The sequence below is a fragment of the Cannabis sativa genome, chromosome 2, assembly GCF_029168945.1.
Source record: "Cannabis sativa cultivar Pink pepper isolate KNU-18-1 chromosome 2, ASM2916894v1, whole genome shotgun sequence".
Classification (NCBI taxonomy): Eukaryota; Viridiplantae; Streptophyta; class Magnoliopsida; order Rosales; family Cannabaceae; genus Cannabis; species Cannabis sativa.
In genome coordinates, this window is record NC_083602.1 from 3,318,551 (window position 1) to 3,331,618 (window position 13,068).

The 13,068-nt window shown below is 33.4% G+C and overlaps 2 protein-coding genes and 1 long non-coding RNA gene across 8 annotated transcripts; 1 reads left to right on the forward strand and 2 right to left on the reverse strand.

The window, feature by feature from the left end:
* The first annotated feature begins 1,631 nt into the window (after positions 1–1,631).
* On the forward strand, positions 1,632–9,651 carry LOC133034654 (uncharacterized). The gene is made up of 2 exons (XR_009686059.1): positions 1,632–1,967; positions 9,421–9,651. It is a non-coding gene; the product is annotated as an uncharacterized LOC133034654 (long non-coding RNA).
* LOC115719787 (extensin-like) lies at positions 1,656–3,220 on the reverse strand. 5 transcript variants are annotated; one of them, XM_061109885.1, is made up of 2 exons: positions 2,914–3,220; positions 1,656–2,790 (listed from the first exon to the last, which is right to left on the reverse strand). In XM_061109885.1, exons 1-2 carry the CDS (start codon positions 3,155–3,157, stop codon positions 1,994–1,996), a joined length of 1,041 nt encoding a protein of 346 aa, XP_060965868.1. In that variant the 5' UTR covers positions 3,158–3,220; the 3' UTR covers positions 1,656–1,993. The 5 variants fall into 5 exon arrangements, with proteins under 5 accessions (XP_060965868.1, XP_060965867.1, XP_060965866.1 ...); XM_061109884.1 differs by having other exon boundaries at positions 1,656–2,832; positions 2,905–3,220; XM_061109883.1 differs by having other exon boundaries at positions 1,656–2,862; positions 2,905–3,220.
* Positions 1,656–10,476, reverse strand: LOC133034650 (extensin-like). Of its 2 annotated transcripts, XR_009686054.1 has the most exons (3): positions 9,718–10,476; positions 9,421–9,552; positions 1,656–1,967 (listed from the first exon to the last, which is right to left on the reverse strand). XR_009686054.1 is itself a non-coding variant. In XM_061109893.1 (2 exons), the coding sequence occupies exons 1-2, from the start codon at positions 10,406–10,408 to the stop codon at positions 9,524–9,526; spliced, it is 720 nt and encodes a 239-aa protein (XP_060965876.1). In that variant the 5' UTR covers positions 10,409–10,476; the 3' UTR covers positions 9,152–9,523. The 2 variants fall into 2 exon arrangements, 1 of the variants encoding a protein (XP_060965876.1); XM_061109893.1 differs by lacking the exon at positions 1,656–1,967 and having other exon boundaries at positions 9,152–9,552.
* Positions 10,477–13,068: the final 2,592 nt, after the last annotated feature.

Below are 13,068 nucleotides of genomic sequence, written 5' to 3' on the forward strand. Positions count from 1 at the left end.
TATCCTTCTTCTTTTCTAGATTTCTTGTAATCTTGATGAAATACTTTTATTTGTATTTTGAGTATTTTGATTGTAATCCTCCTATTCTCTCTTGTAATGAGAATTTTTCCAACAGAGAGAGAGAGAGAGAGAGAGAGAGAGAGAGAGAGAGAAAGAGAGAGAGAGGGAGTGAAAAATCAATTCCTAATTTCTCTCTGCTTGTTACGCTCTTTTCTCGTTAAATAAATTAAATAAATTATCTAAGTATATATTTAATTCAATAATTAAAAGATAATTAATTAATTAATTAATTTAAATTATTATAACTAATAAAATAATCATATAAAATTAGCATGAATCTTTATATGTCACCCTACATGTGTGGGCTAAACCTACACGTGTGGGTCATATTTTAAGATTGAAAATTAATTTATCAATTTTACCATAAATAAAATTTATTATTTATTCTGCCAATAAATAATAATTAATTAATTCTCATTAATCTTTTATTTCACAAGGATTAAAATAAATATTATTTTTTCTAAAATAATATATATATCTGTTCAATATTATTTAAGAATAATATTATATTTAACTAATTAATATAGTTAATCTAATAAAACTAAATAGTTAAATACTATTAATTATACAATTCATAATTATCATAATTATTCAAAACTATAATTTCATAAATTATGATTTTGCCCTTAAGAATTTATTTCTCAATAATTAATTCTCACTCAAATTTACTCATCAAATAAAACCTTCTCCTGTACGATTTTTGTATAGAGGTGACTCGGGAATCATACACCTATATATATTTTAAAGCTCTAATAAACACTTAATTATTTTTGATCTCATCAATAGAATAATCCAGTTTATTAATTTCATTATTACTCTACTATAAATATGGAATTGCACTCTTTGACTATATAAAATTATATTTACAGAATTCTTACATGTAGTCTATTGATTTGATATAATTAATATAAGTAGTTCGCCCTCCAATTATTAGTTCATAATTAGAGTTGGTCAAAATTACCGTTTTACCTTTCTAATTATCTCTTAACTCTTTATATACCATTAATTCAATGTGAACAAAATCTATAATTTATTTTTAAGATTAATTTTCTCATTTTTATCTAAAACTAATTAATAAGAATTTATTTTTAGGAATTCAAAACTTTTTAAATTAATTAAATTTAATATAAAATATAGTTTTCAAGTAAATAATTAAAAATTTAATATTATGTCAAATGAAATGTTGACAAGTGCATCCTTGCTTAAACTTAATTAACAAATTTTTGTGGCAATTAACTGCAAAAAGAACTAATTTGCAATAAAAATGTAGCATTAAGTATTTTGCTGTCAAATTCCTTGTTTAGGAAGTTAAGTGTAAAAGAAAATGGGATTTTGATGCAAATTTTCCTAAATATTAATGGTTAAACGGTCTCATTTAATATTTTATTAAAAAATTGTTTATTTTAAATATATAGCTAATTATAATTAATTTAATTCTAAATATGAAATTTTTTTTAGTGATTAAATAGTTATATTTCTAATGTAATCATTAAGTAATCACTCTTATTTAAAATATAATTTTAGTAATCATATATCTAACAAAAGAAAAAGTAATCAAATGGAACAATAAATTTAGAAGAGAGATGATCTATATAACGTAATACAAAATATGTAATAGACTTGTCAAACATTAATTTATCTTATGTATTATTATATATAATTAAACATACAGTACACTATAATTCCATTGCCATATGAAATTTCTCTATCATAGAGTTGATAGTTGAAACTTATTGTGTTACAAATATACGAGAGTACATGGTATATGTTTTATTGCAGTATATTATTCAAAAGTATTGAATAAGTCATAATAGTATAAATATATAGATATTTAATAATATTTATAAGGTGGAGGAAAAGTGTTCACATTCGGACAATTTTTTGCTTGTGCAAACAAAGCAGAGGAGGTGGTTAATTGGGTGGGTGAATTGAATTAGGGAGGTAGACGTGAATTAGGACGACGTGGGGGAGGTGGAGGTGAACGAGGGGGAGGTGGAGGGGAAAAACCGAGTGGTGGAGGTGAAGGTGAACGAGGAGGAGGTGGTGGGGATAAACCAGGTGGGGGAGGTGGATGTGAACGGGGAGGAGGAGGCGGGGATAAACTAGGTGGGGGAGGTGGAGGTGAACGGGTAGGAGGAGGCGGCGATAAACCAGGTGGAGGAGGTGGAGGTGAACGAGTAGGAGGTGGCGGGGATAAACCAGGTGGGGGAGGAGGAGGCGATGATAAACTAGGTGGGGGAGGTGGAGGTGAACGAGGAGGAGGTGGCGGGGATAAACTAGGTGGGGGAGGTGGAGGTGAACGGGAAGGAGGTGGCGGGGATAAACTAAGTGGGGGAGGTGGAGGTGAACGGAGAGGAGGAGGCGGTGATAAAGCAGGTGGAGGAGGTGGAGGTGAACGGGTAGGAGGAGGCGGTGATAAACTAGGTGGAGGAGGTGGAGGTGAACGAGGAGGAGGTGGCGGGGATAAAACAGGTGGGGGAGGAGGAGGCGAGGCTAAACTAGGTGGGGGAGGTGGAGGTGAATGGGGAGGAGGTGGAGGTGAATGGGGAGGAGGTGGCGGAGATAAACCAGGTGGGGGAGGTGAAGGTGAACGGGGAGGAGGTGGCGGAGATAAACCAGGTGGGGGAGGAGGAGGTGGGGATAAACTAGGTGGGGGTGGTGGAGGTGAACGAGGAGGAGGAGGCGGAGATAAACTAGGTGAGGGAGGTGGAGGTGAACGACGAGGAGGTGGTGGAGGTGAACGACGAGGAGGTGGAGGTGAACGGCGAGGAGGTGGGGGAGGTGGAGGTGAACGACGAGGAGGTGGAGGTGAATGGCGAGGAGGTGGAGGTGAATGGCGAGAAGGTGGGGGAGGTGGAGGTGAACGACGAGGAGGTGGGGGAGGTGGAGGTGAACAGGGTGGACGAGTTGGTTTGGGAGGGAATCTTCTATGCTTAGGGTGTCGCGGGATGTAATGGTAGTATGGATAAGTAACATACTTAGGAGGGGCTTTAACAAATAAAGCACTAGCACTTGACTTAGAATAATCATAAATAAGGCAACACATGAAAGCAAATAATAGTTGAGGCCAAAGCCTCAATATCGTTTCCCTTCTCATTTTCACTAATATCTCAAATTTTTTAACTATATCTTAATTAGCTAAAAATTGAGATATGCAAAAAGTTTAGAGGAACTATCCTTTATATAGTCTCGATCTATATCAAAGTATATACATAGATTTAAAATTGTTACAATTTGACTTATTTCAATTTTGTTAGTACATTTGATAATAAATTTCATAAAATCCTAAACATAGGAATCTAATTTTATCTTCTGTTGATGAGTTATTGCCATTTATTACAAATTAATTTAAATATATTAAAGATTATGGGCTAATCTTGATTGATAACAAAAGTTGACATTATAGAAGAAACCTAAAAGGCTAACAAACTTCCAATATAACCTCCTTACAAAGTTACAACAAGTTCTATTTGCAAAGTTGTCATCTTCTCCTTAATATTACTTTAAACATAATATATGGTTGTTGTCCAATATTTCTTCCAGAAATGAGAGAACTACATTTTTCCTTTTTTTGATATCTCAATAATTGTAATCCTAAATTTTGTATAAAGATGTCTATTTTTTTTTTGTATTATTTTAAATATTTTGTTTAAAACAAACATATTTATTAAGTACTAGTAGTGCCTTATACTAACCATGATGTGGCGACTTGTGACTATTATCAAATTTTTCATAACAATTTTTGAATTAAATTATGTGAGACTCAATAATAAATTGCATCAATATTAATATGACACTTCATGATAGTGTTAAAGATCATCACACCCCACTATAAAAGGCACATTTAGCATTGGTGAAAAATGTCTATCCATGTAATTGATTAACACAATAGATTACCCTAAATTTGAGTCGTCAATTGTGAAATCGATACCTATAAGTACTCAATGGCATCGGTCCACACACTAATACAAAAATTTAAACTGAGGCCAGAGAAAAAATTAAAAATATATTTGACCTTAAGCTAAAAATCTAGAGAAAATGCTCGAAGCGTCTTAGTGTTAGCTTACCTCTCTTTTTAGTTAATTTTCTTATGAGTTTCTAAGTTCCCTTATTATTAAGGCGGACGATGAAACCTAGTGTATTTAATAAAGCATTTATTTTTATTTTGATTCTCAGTACAATATATGCCTATGATTTTTACTTCTTAAAATAATTTCTTTCATCTTTAATATCACGTATTTTTGATAGTTAGAAATAATTAATGCTTGGTTCCACATTTTATTAAAAATAATATTCTTTAAATTTTTTTTTATTTACATTAAATTGGTTCACATTTAATGCTTAGAAGTTATAATTTTAAAATAAAGAAAAATCTATATTTTTGTTTGAAAATAATTGGTTTGAATACTGATTAAATTATGAGAATCAATATAAACATAAATATTTTTATATATATTTAAGTGGATTCTGAACCCTTAATTAATAATATTCTCAAATATTACTGAAAATATCTGTTACTGTCATTTTTACCGTTTAAAATACTTTATTTTATTTTGTTACCAAAAACCTCATCATTTTTCGGAACTAGGTTAGAGTTTTAATAACTTAGATTAAATAAGTATTTTTTTTCGATTTCACGCAATTCCTATGTGTTCGACCTCGTTCTTCACAATTTCCATACTACAATAAAAATTTGTACGCTTGCGAGTTGATAAATATAAAACGTACCACTTTTGGTACACAACACTAGGATACCACAACATTGAGGCAGAGTCAGATTGTCAAGTTGTCACAAAGCTTTTAAATGCAAAAGATCCTTGTTTGGCAACATTTAGCTCAAGTGATATTTTTTATTTTTTATTTTAAGAAACCTGTCTATATCTAAAGTTTTACACTGTAACCGCTTTGCGAATGTTATTGCTCATGATCTGGCAAAACTTGTGGTGGTCGGCAAGGCTGATCCTGTGATTGGGTGGGCCTTAAGAGAAAAAAAATTGTTGGGCCCTTCATTTGAATAATATGTGGTATTTTTTGAAAATTATTAAAAAATATGTATAATTTTAAATGAAAAATATTTCTTTTGGGCCCTTGGACTGGTTGGCCCTAAGCGCGGGTCTAGCCTGCCTTAGCCTAGGCCTGGCATCGGTGGCCGGGGTTACCTAATTTTGTATAAGTCTTTGGTTTTTTTTTTTTTTTTTTTTGCATTAACTTAATGATCATTATTTTTCATTCAAAAAAAATATGGAAATTTATAAATAAAAAAAATAAAAATGTTGTAAGTGATACATAAGCATTTTTTTTTTTTTATTTTGTCTAAGAAATTGTAGTAATCCACATTTTATATTTATACTTTAGTTTTGTTAGCTGGACTTAATAAAGTCAATAATAATAGTCCTAGTGCATGGTTTGTGCATATTAGAGCCACTTGAAGAGATAATTAATATTAAAGAAATCGGCAAGGAAAAAGTAAACTGAAGTTGGAGATGAAATTCAACAATAAATGTGTAAAATTTTAGGGACATTTTGTCATAATTATAATTAAATATTGTAATAATATCTAATAATTAGTAAGTATATTAATAGCATGCATATGTATAGCTGCAATTAATACCACAAATAATTAATACTTAGGAAAGAGCTCTTTCCTATCTTAATTTTCTTTAATAAGATATTAATCAGTTTGATATAACATCACCAAACCACTTCTCAATCTAAGGGCATGTTTGGAAAACTAAAAGAAAATTGGAATTGAGTGTAAATGAAAGTAATTTTACAATTTTATGTATTTGTCTAACTATATAATTATACTGTAACTATATAATTAGAAATAATTAATAGACTTTAATTACACTCTCTAATTCTCATGCCCACATGAGAATTCGGCGTAATTATAATGTGTAATTACTAAAAACTTTCTATTTTAAATATTATGTATTAAAATGTATTATTTTTTTTTATATAATTACTAACTATTTTACTAAATAAGAAATTAAGAATTCATAAATAATTACCATTATATATTATCTAATATTTACGCAGTTACTTCTAAACACACACCCTAGATATACATAAGTAAAAAATACGATCACTACATTTTTTATAACTTACTATAATAAGTTGCCAACAATTTATTATTGAAAAAAAACATTTTTTAAAGACCCAATCAAGTGTCGTCACACAGAAAATGCCACACCATTATTTTGTAACACTGGTGAAAAAGATTACAGAAGCAACCAAATATTTTAGATGAGAAAAACACCTTATTTTGAACGCCTTTTAAAAACCAAACCAAGACAGGGAAATTGTAAAAGGACAGTGGTTGCTTCTTCGATTCCTTCGACCGAATCTCATTCGCGCTCGCACTTGCCCCTCAAACTCGACCTCAACCAAGAGCTTCGGCGACGACGAAGATTGAATTACAGAGAGAGAAACAAAATCACAGAACACTCACAGAGAGTTTCGACAATGACATTTAGGGTTTTGATTTCGCTTCTCATTTTCTTAATTTGTATTCTTTTATTTCCATTTATACACGTATATAGAAATTAATAGTTCCAATATAATTTCTAACCAAAGAGGTTGAGATTTCGCTTCAGCAATCGAGGCTCATTCCACTGTTGTCTCTGTTAGCTAGTCTTCAAAGGGAGTGTAACCCCCATGGCCGACCACTGCCATCTTTGTGTACCAAAAGATGGCAGTGATCTCTGCCGCCAATTGGCCGAATTAATGTGACCAAAGTGTTTGTCTAGCATCTATATGACCAAAATAAGCAAGAAACACTATCAAATGCTTCCCAATAGCCCTGGCCTAATACTGCCATCTTTTGGCACCAAAAGATGGTAGAGGTCTATAGTTAGGGTTTCAAATGTCGAAATGAGGTTTCGGGACCCCACAACACACAAAATATGATTCACCATAAAAAAATTAAAAAAACACCCGAAATTATTCGAGAACATACACGACCGACCACTGCCACTTTTTGGCATGATGACGTGGAACATGCTAGACTTGGAGCTAAAATGTACTTGCAATCCTTTAGTAAAATAGACATAACTCTCTCAATTGTTATCCAAAATTCCAAATGACTTGATTCAACTTTCATTTTTAATCTCTTTTCAAGACGATCTAAGCTTGTCTCATGGTCATAGCACAATTATGAAATTATTGGGTTCAAACTTAGATTACAAGATAGGGTGGCCAACTTTACACGGAAATTTGTTGGTTCTATTAAGTTAGGACTACAAGGCATTGTTCTATTTTTCTTATTCTTTAATGATGAAGCATTATGCCACATAAGCAAACTTCAAGGAAAAGAAAGAAGTTACCCAAGTTCAATGATAATCCCAATAATTGTGGGATATTTTCCTAAATTTTTATTTATTTACATTTATTATTCATTATTTTGTAATGAGGTATAACTGATTTAAGAAGATCGTAAAAAATCAAATGACTACATGAAAGATTTTGGCAAATTAAAATCGCAAAAAATAAAGGTGACACCATGATTTATAGTAGTTCATCCCCATGTCGCGATGATAATAAGGCTATGTCTACTTTGTCTTTTATTAATTTAATCCAACACACTAGAGTTATGTTCTCAAGAGTGTGTAGAAAATAATACAATTGGAGATTTCTAGGTGAAAATCTATATCAAAGCTTATGAATAAAAGGCGCATGAGAGACCAAATACTCATATACATGATAACAATGGTGGTGGTGATAAATGTTCTGAGAAATAGTGAACCAAAAGAGCCAAGAATAAAGAGTGGTCCCTTATTCTTGGTAGAATAGTGTTTGAAAAGTTAAAATGGTGACTGGATGATGAAGATGGTGTCATCCAAGTATGAAAAACTCAAAATCTAAGAAAGGGATAAAGAAGAGAGATCTCAAGAGGTCAAAAAGTGATTAGGAAGAGGTCTCAAAAGCAGTCTAGAAAGTGGTCCCCAAACCCTAGCCAATCATTATGTATATATAGGCCTAGAGTTTGGTAGTGACTCTCCACAAGTCAGGGTATCTTACTCAACTTTATCGATAAAGTACTCAAACGGTTTGGCATGCAAGATTGTAGACCAGGTGATACCCCTGTCGTTAAAGGAGATAAATTTTGTCTTAACAAACGCCCTAAAGGAAGCCTTAACTCAAGAAATGCAAAAGATTCCCTACGCTTCGGCTGTTGGGAGTCTAATGTATGCTCAAGTTTGTACGCGTTCGGATATAGCGTACATTGTTGGAGTATTAGGCAGATACTTAAGCAATCCAGGAATTGATCACTGGAAAGCAGCCAAAAAGATTATGAGATATTTGAAGAGAACAAGAGAGTACATGCTCACATATAGGAGGTCAAATCACTTTGAGATCATTGGAAACTCTGACTCCGACTTTGCGGGCACGCCAGTCAATTACTATTTTTGTTGTGATGTTTGAATTTTACTATTTTTTTTTTCAAAGAGAGTTTACTAGGTTTGTAAGCTTTTGACCACCATATATGTTTTAGAGTAATTTTCTCATTTTTATTTGAAATTAATTAATAAGAATTTATTTTTAAGAATTTAAATTTTTTTAAATTAATTAAATTTTATATAAAATATAGTTTTCAAGTAAATAATTAAATATTTAATATTTGGTCAAATATGAAATGTTGACAAGTGCATCCTTGCTTACATTTAATTAACAAATTTTTGTGGCATTTAACTGCCTAAAGAACTAATTATTTGCAACGAAAATGTAGCATTAATTAAGTATTTTGCTGTCAAAAAGAAAATGGGTGTTTGATGCAAATTTTCCTAAATAATGGTTAAACGATTTCATTCAATATTTTGTCAAAAAATTATTTATTTTAATACATAGCTAATTAATTATAATTAATTTAATTTTAAATAAAAAATTCTTTTTAACAATGAACTGTTGTTAATTTATTATAGCCATCATAAAAAAATATAACCATCGTAGTTACATTTTTAATGTAATCTTTAAGTAGTTAACCTTATTTTAAAATAAAATTTTTAGTAATCATATATCTTACAAAAGAAAAAGTAATCAAATCCAATAATAAATTTATAAAATAGATGATTAATGAACGTAACACAAAATATGCAATAAACTTGCCAAACACTAATTTATCTTATATATTAATCATATATATGTCGTTAAACATATAGTACACTATAATTTCATTGTCATATGAAATTTCTCTATCATAGAATTGATAGTTGAAACTTATTGTGTTACAAATATACGAGAGTACATGATATATGTTTTATTATATTTTTTGTGCAGTATATATATATATATTTAATACTATGTGGAGGAAAAGTGTTCACGTTTGGACAATTTTTTACTTGTGCAAACAAAGCGGAGGAGGTGGTTAATTGGGTGGGTGAGTTGGCGATTAATTAAGTGGATGAACAAGGTGGTGGATGTAGATTAGGTTAACGAGGAGGAGCAGCAGTGGTGATGAATTGAATTAGGGAGGTAGACGTGAATTAGGACGACGTGGGGGAGATGAAATAGGTGGGGGAGGTGGAGGTGAACGAGGGGGAGGTGGAGGGGATAAATCGAGTGGTGGAGGTGAAGGTGAACGGGGAGGAGGTGGCGGGGATATTAAACCAGGTGGGGGAGGTGAAGGTGAACGGGGAGGAGGAGGCGGGGATAAACTAGGTGGGGGAGGTGGAGGTGAACGGGTAAGAGGAGGTGGCGATAAACTAGGTGGAGGAGGTGGAGGTGAACGGGGAGGAGGTGGCGGGGATAAACCAGGTGGAGGAGGAGGAGGCGATGATAAACTAGGTGGGGGAGGTGAAGGTGAACGAGGATGAGGTGGCAGGGATAAACCAGGTGGGGGAGGTGGACGTGAACGGGGAGGAGGTGATGAGGATAAACCAGGTGGGGGAGGAGGAGGCATGGATAAACTAGGTGGAGGAGGTGGCGATATACTAGGTGGGGGAGGTGTAAGTGAACGGGGAGGAGGTGGCGGGGATAAACCAGGTGGGGGAGGTGATGGTGAACGGGGAGGAGGAGGCGGGGATAAACTAGGTGAGGGAGGTGGAGGTGAACGGGGAGGAGGTGGCGGGAATAAACTATGTGGAGGAGATGGAGGTGAACGACGAGGATGTGGCGGGAATAAACTATGTGGGGGAGGTGGAGGTGAACGGCGAGGATGCGTTGGTTGGGGAGGGAATCTTCTATGCTTAGGGTGTCGCGGGATGTAATGGTAGTGGGGATAAGTAACATACTTAGGAGGTGCTTTAACAAATAAAGCACTAGCACTTGACTTAGAATAATCATAAATAAGGCAATACATGAAAGCAAAGAATAGTTGAGGCCAAAGCCTCAATATCGTTTCCCTCCTCATTTTCCCTAATATCCCAAATTTTTAACTATATCTTAATGAGCTAAAAAAGTGAGATATGCAAAAAAGTAAGAGGAACTATCCTTTATATAGCCTCTATCTATATCAATGAATACATAGATTTAAAATTGTTACAATTTGACTTATTTCAGTTTTGTTAGTACGTTTGATAATAAATTTCATGAAATCTTAAATATAGGAATCTAATTCTATTTCTGTTGATGTGTTATGGCCATTTATTGCAAATTAATTTAAATATATTATAGATTATGGGTTAAATCTTAATTGATACAAAAGTTGACATTATAGAAGAAAGGTAAAAGGCTAACAAACTTCAAATATAACCTCCTTACAAAGTTACAACAAGTTCTATTTACAAAGTTGTCATCTTCTCCTTAATATTATTTTAAACATAGTATATAGGTCCAATATTTCTTCCAAAAATGAGAGCACTATATTTTTCCTTTTTTTTTTTTTGATATCCCAATAATTGTAATCCTAAATTTTGTATAATGATGTCTATTTTTTTTTTTGTATTATTTTAAATATCTAAAATAAAATGACCACATTTATTAATTATTAGTAGTGTCTTATAATAGAATACTGTAAAACTTTATTTAGCCTTAAATCATTCATGAGAATTGAACAATAGAATTATAGATTAGCGGAAGCGTACCGGAGTCCACAGAATCGATTTTAAATGGTATGATCTTCCAATTTTTTGCATCAAAGTTTTCTATTTGAAACTTGAGTTTTCTTGATGATGGGAATTCAAGAATAAAGATACGATAGCTGAAGCGATGCAAAAAATGAGGACCAATACCTGTTTATTAATAACTGAATGAACAGTAAATTAATCATTTTTGACTATTTCTAATTTGGCCCCTCATCAAATTAGAAATTGTCTAATTGGTATCCACATACTAAAATCATTACAATTATGCCCTTAAGTCATAAATTTTATTCCAAAATAGACCACATAAATTTAACTTATTTATTTGATGACCCAACACACATTTTATATATTGTGACCCCAATAAATTTCTAACATCTTACACTACCCATGAGGTAGCACCTTGTGATTGGTTATCAATTTTTTCATAATAGCTTTTAAATTAAATAATGTGAGAGTCAATAATTAATTGCATCAATATTGATATGACACTTTATAATAGTGTTAAACAACCCCACTACAAAAGGCACATTTAGCATTGGTGAAATGTGTCAGTCAACGTAATTGATTGACGCAATAGATTACCCTAAGTTTGAGTCGTCAATTGTTAATCAATGGCTATAAGTACTCAACGGCATCAGTTGACATACCAATACAAAAATATTAGAGAAAAAATTAAAAATATATTTGACTTTAAGCTAAAACAACGCTTACGACCACTGCGTCAGGGACCCACAGAAGCAAATACCGTAAGCGTCTGTTCTCAACTGGTGCTTACGTCATTATTACGCCAAGCTGCCAATCTGCTCATTGATGCTCACTTTTTGGTGGAGGAAGCTAGTCAAATTTTGAGTATTCCTAGATCTTCATCGACTCAAGATAGGCTCATTTGGCATTATCACTCTTCGGGTGGCTACACAGTGAAGAGTAGGTACTAGAATGCTATTCGTCTTTTCGGATAAGGTTGTGATGGGTCTTAATCCTGGTGGAAATATTTATGGAGTTTGCACATACCCCTAGAGTGAAGGTTTTTATTTGGAAAGCTTGTTGGGATTGGTTTCCTTCCAATGTCAATCTTATTTTCCATAAAGTGCCTACTAATCCGACTTTCCTATGTGCAACCAAGAATAGGAGGCCTCACTTCATGCTTTATGGAGTTGCTCTAGGCTTCAGTCGGTAATTAAAATGGTGGAGTTTTTGTTGCATGCTTCTTCTATGCTGTGGGGGAATCTTTTGTCTTTCCTACGTGCTCATGAGTATCTTCTTCGAAAAGACGAGATGGCCAAGCTTCTAGTACTTCTGTGCGTACATGGAATCGTCAAAATCAATGGGTTCATTATTAGATATGGTTGGCGTAGTGGGATGGGACTTCTCTTTCGCAAAAATGAGTTCAATCGAGACTTGATCTGTCTAGAAGTATTACACCGCTTCCTTGGTGCTTGTTGTCATCGGTTTGGTTTAAACTTAATACAGATGCTGGGTTGCGACCCTTGGATAGGCGAATGGAGTATGGAACTGTCATTAGGGATCATGAAGGGCATTGTGTTGCTTCTGCGTCGTATCCGACAGTGGGATTGTTGTCCCCTCAAGTGGTGGAGGCGATGGCTATGTTGGTGGGGCTCCGTTTGTGTAGTCGGCTAGGATACCACAACATTGATGTGGAGTCAGATTGTCAAGTTGTCACGAAGTTTTTAAATGCGAAAGATCCTTGTTTGGCAACATTTGGCTCGACTTTGAGTGATATTTTTTTTAATTTTTAGAAACATGCCTATATTTAAGGTTTTACACAGTAACCGCTTTGTGAATGTTATTGCTCATGATCTTGTAAAACTGGCTCTCTCTCTCTCTTGAGGAAGTGCGGGTCTGGTGGTCGGCAAGGCCAGCCCTGTGATTGGGTGGGCCTTAAGAGAAAAAAAAATTATTGGACCCTTTATTTAAAAAATATACATGTTGTCTTTTTCGAAAACTATTATAAAACATGTATAATTTT

Excerpts from the sequence above, each read along its gene's own strand:
- LOC115719787 (XM_061109882.1), bottom strand. The coding sequence starts at position 3,157 with ATGAGAAGGGAAACGATATTGAGGCTTTGGCCTCAACTATTATTTGCT.
- LOC133034650 (XM_061109893.1), bottom strand. The coding sequence starts at position 10,408 with ATGAGGAGGGAAACGATATTGAGGCTTTGGCCTCAACTATTCTTTGCT. Across the intron at positions 9,553-9,717 it reads TTCACCTCCACCTCCCCCAC|GTCGTCCTAATTCACGTCTA; the intron begins CTAGTTTATCCC and ends CATCTCCCCCAC.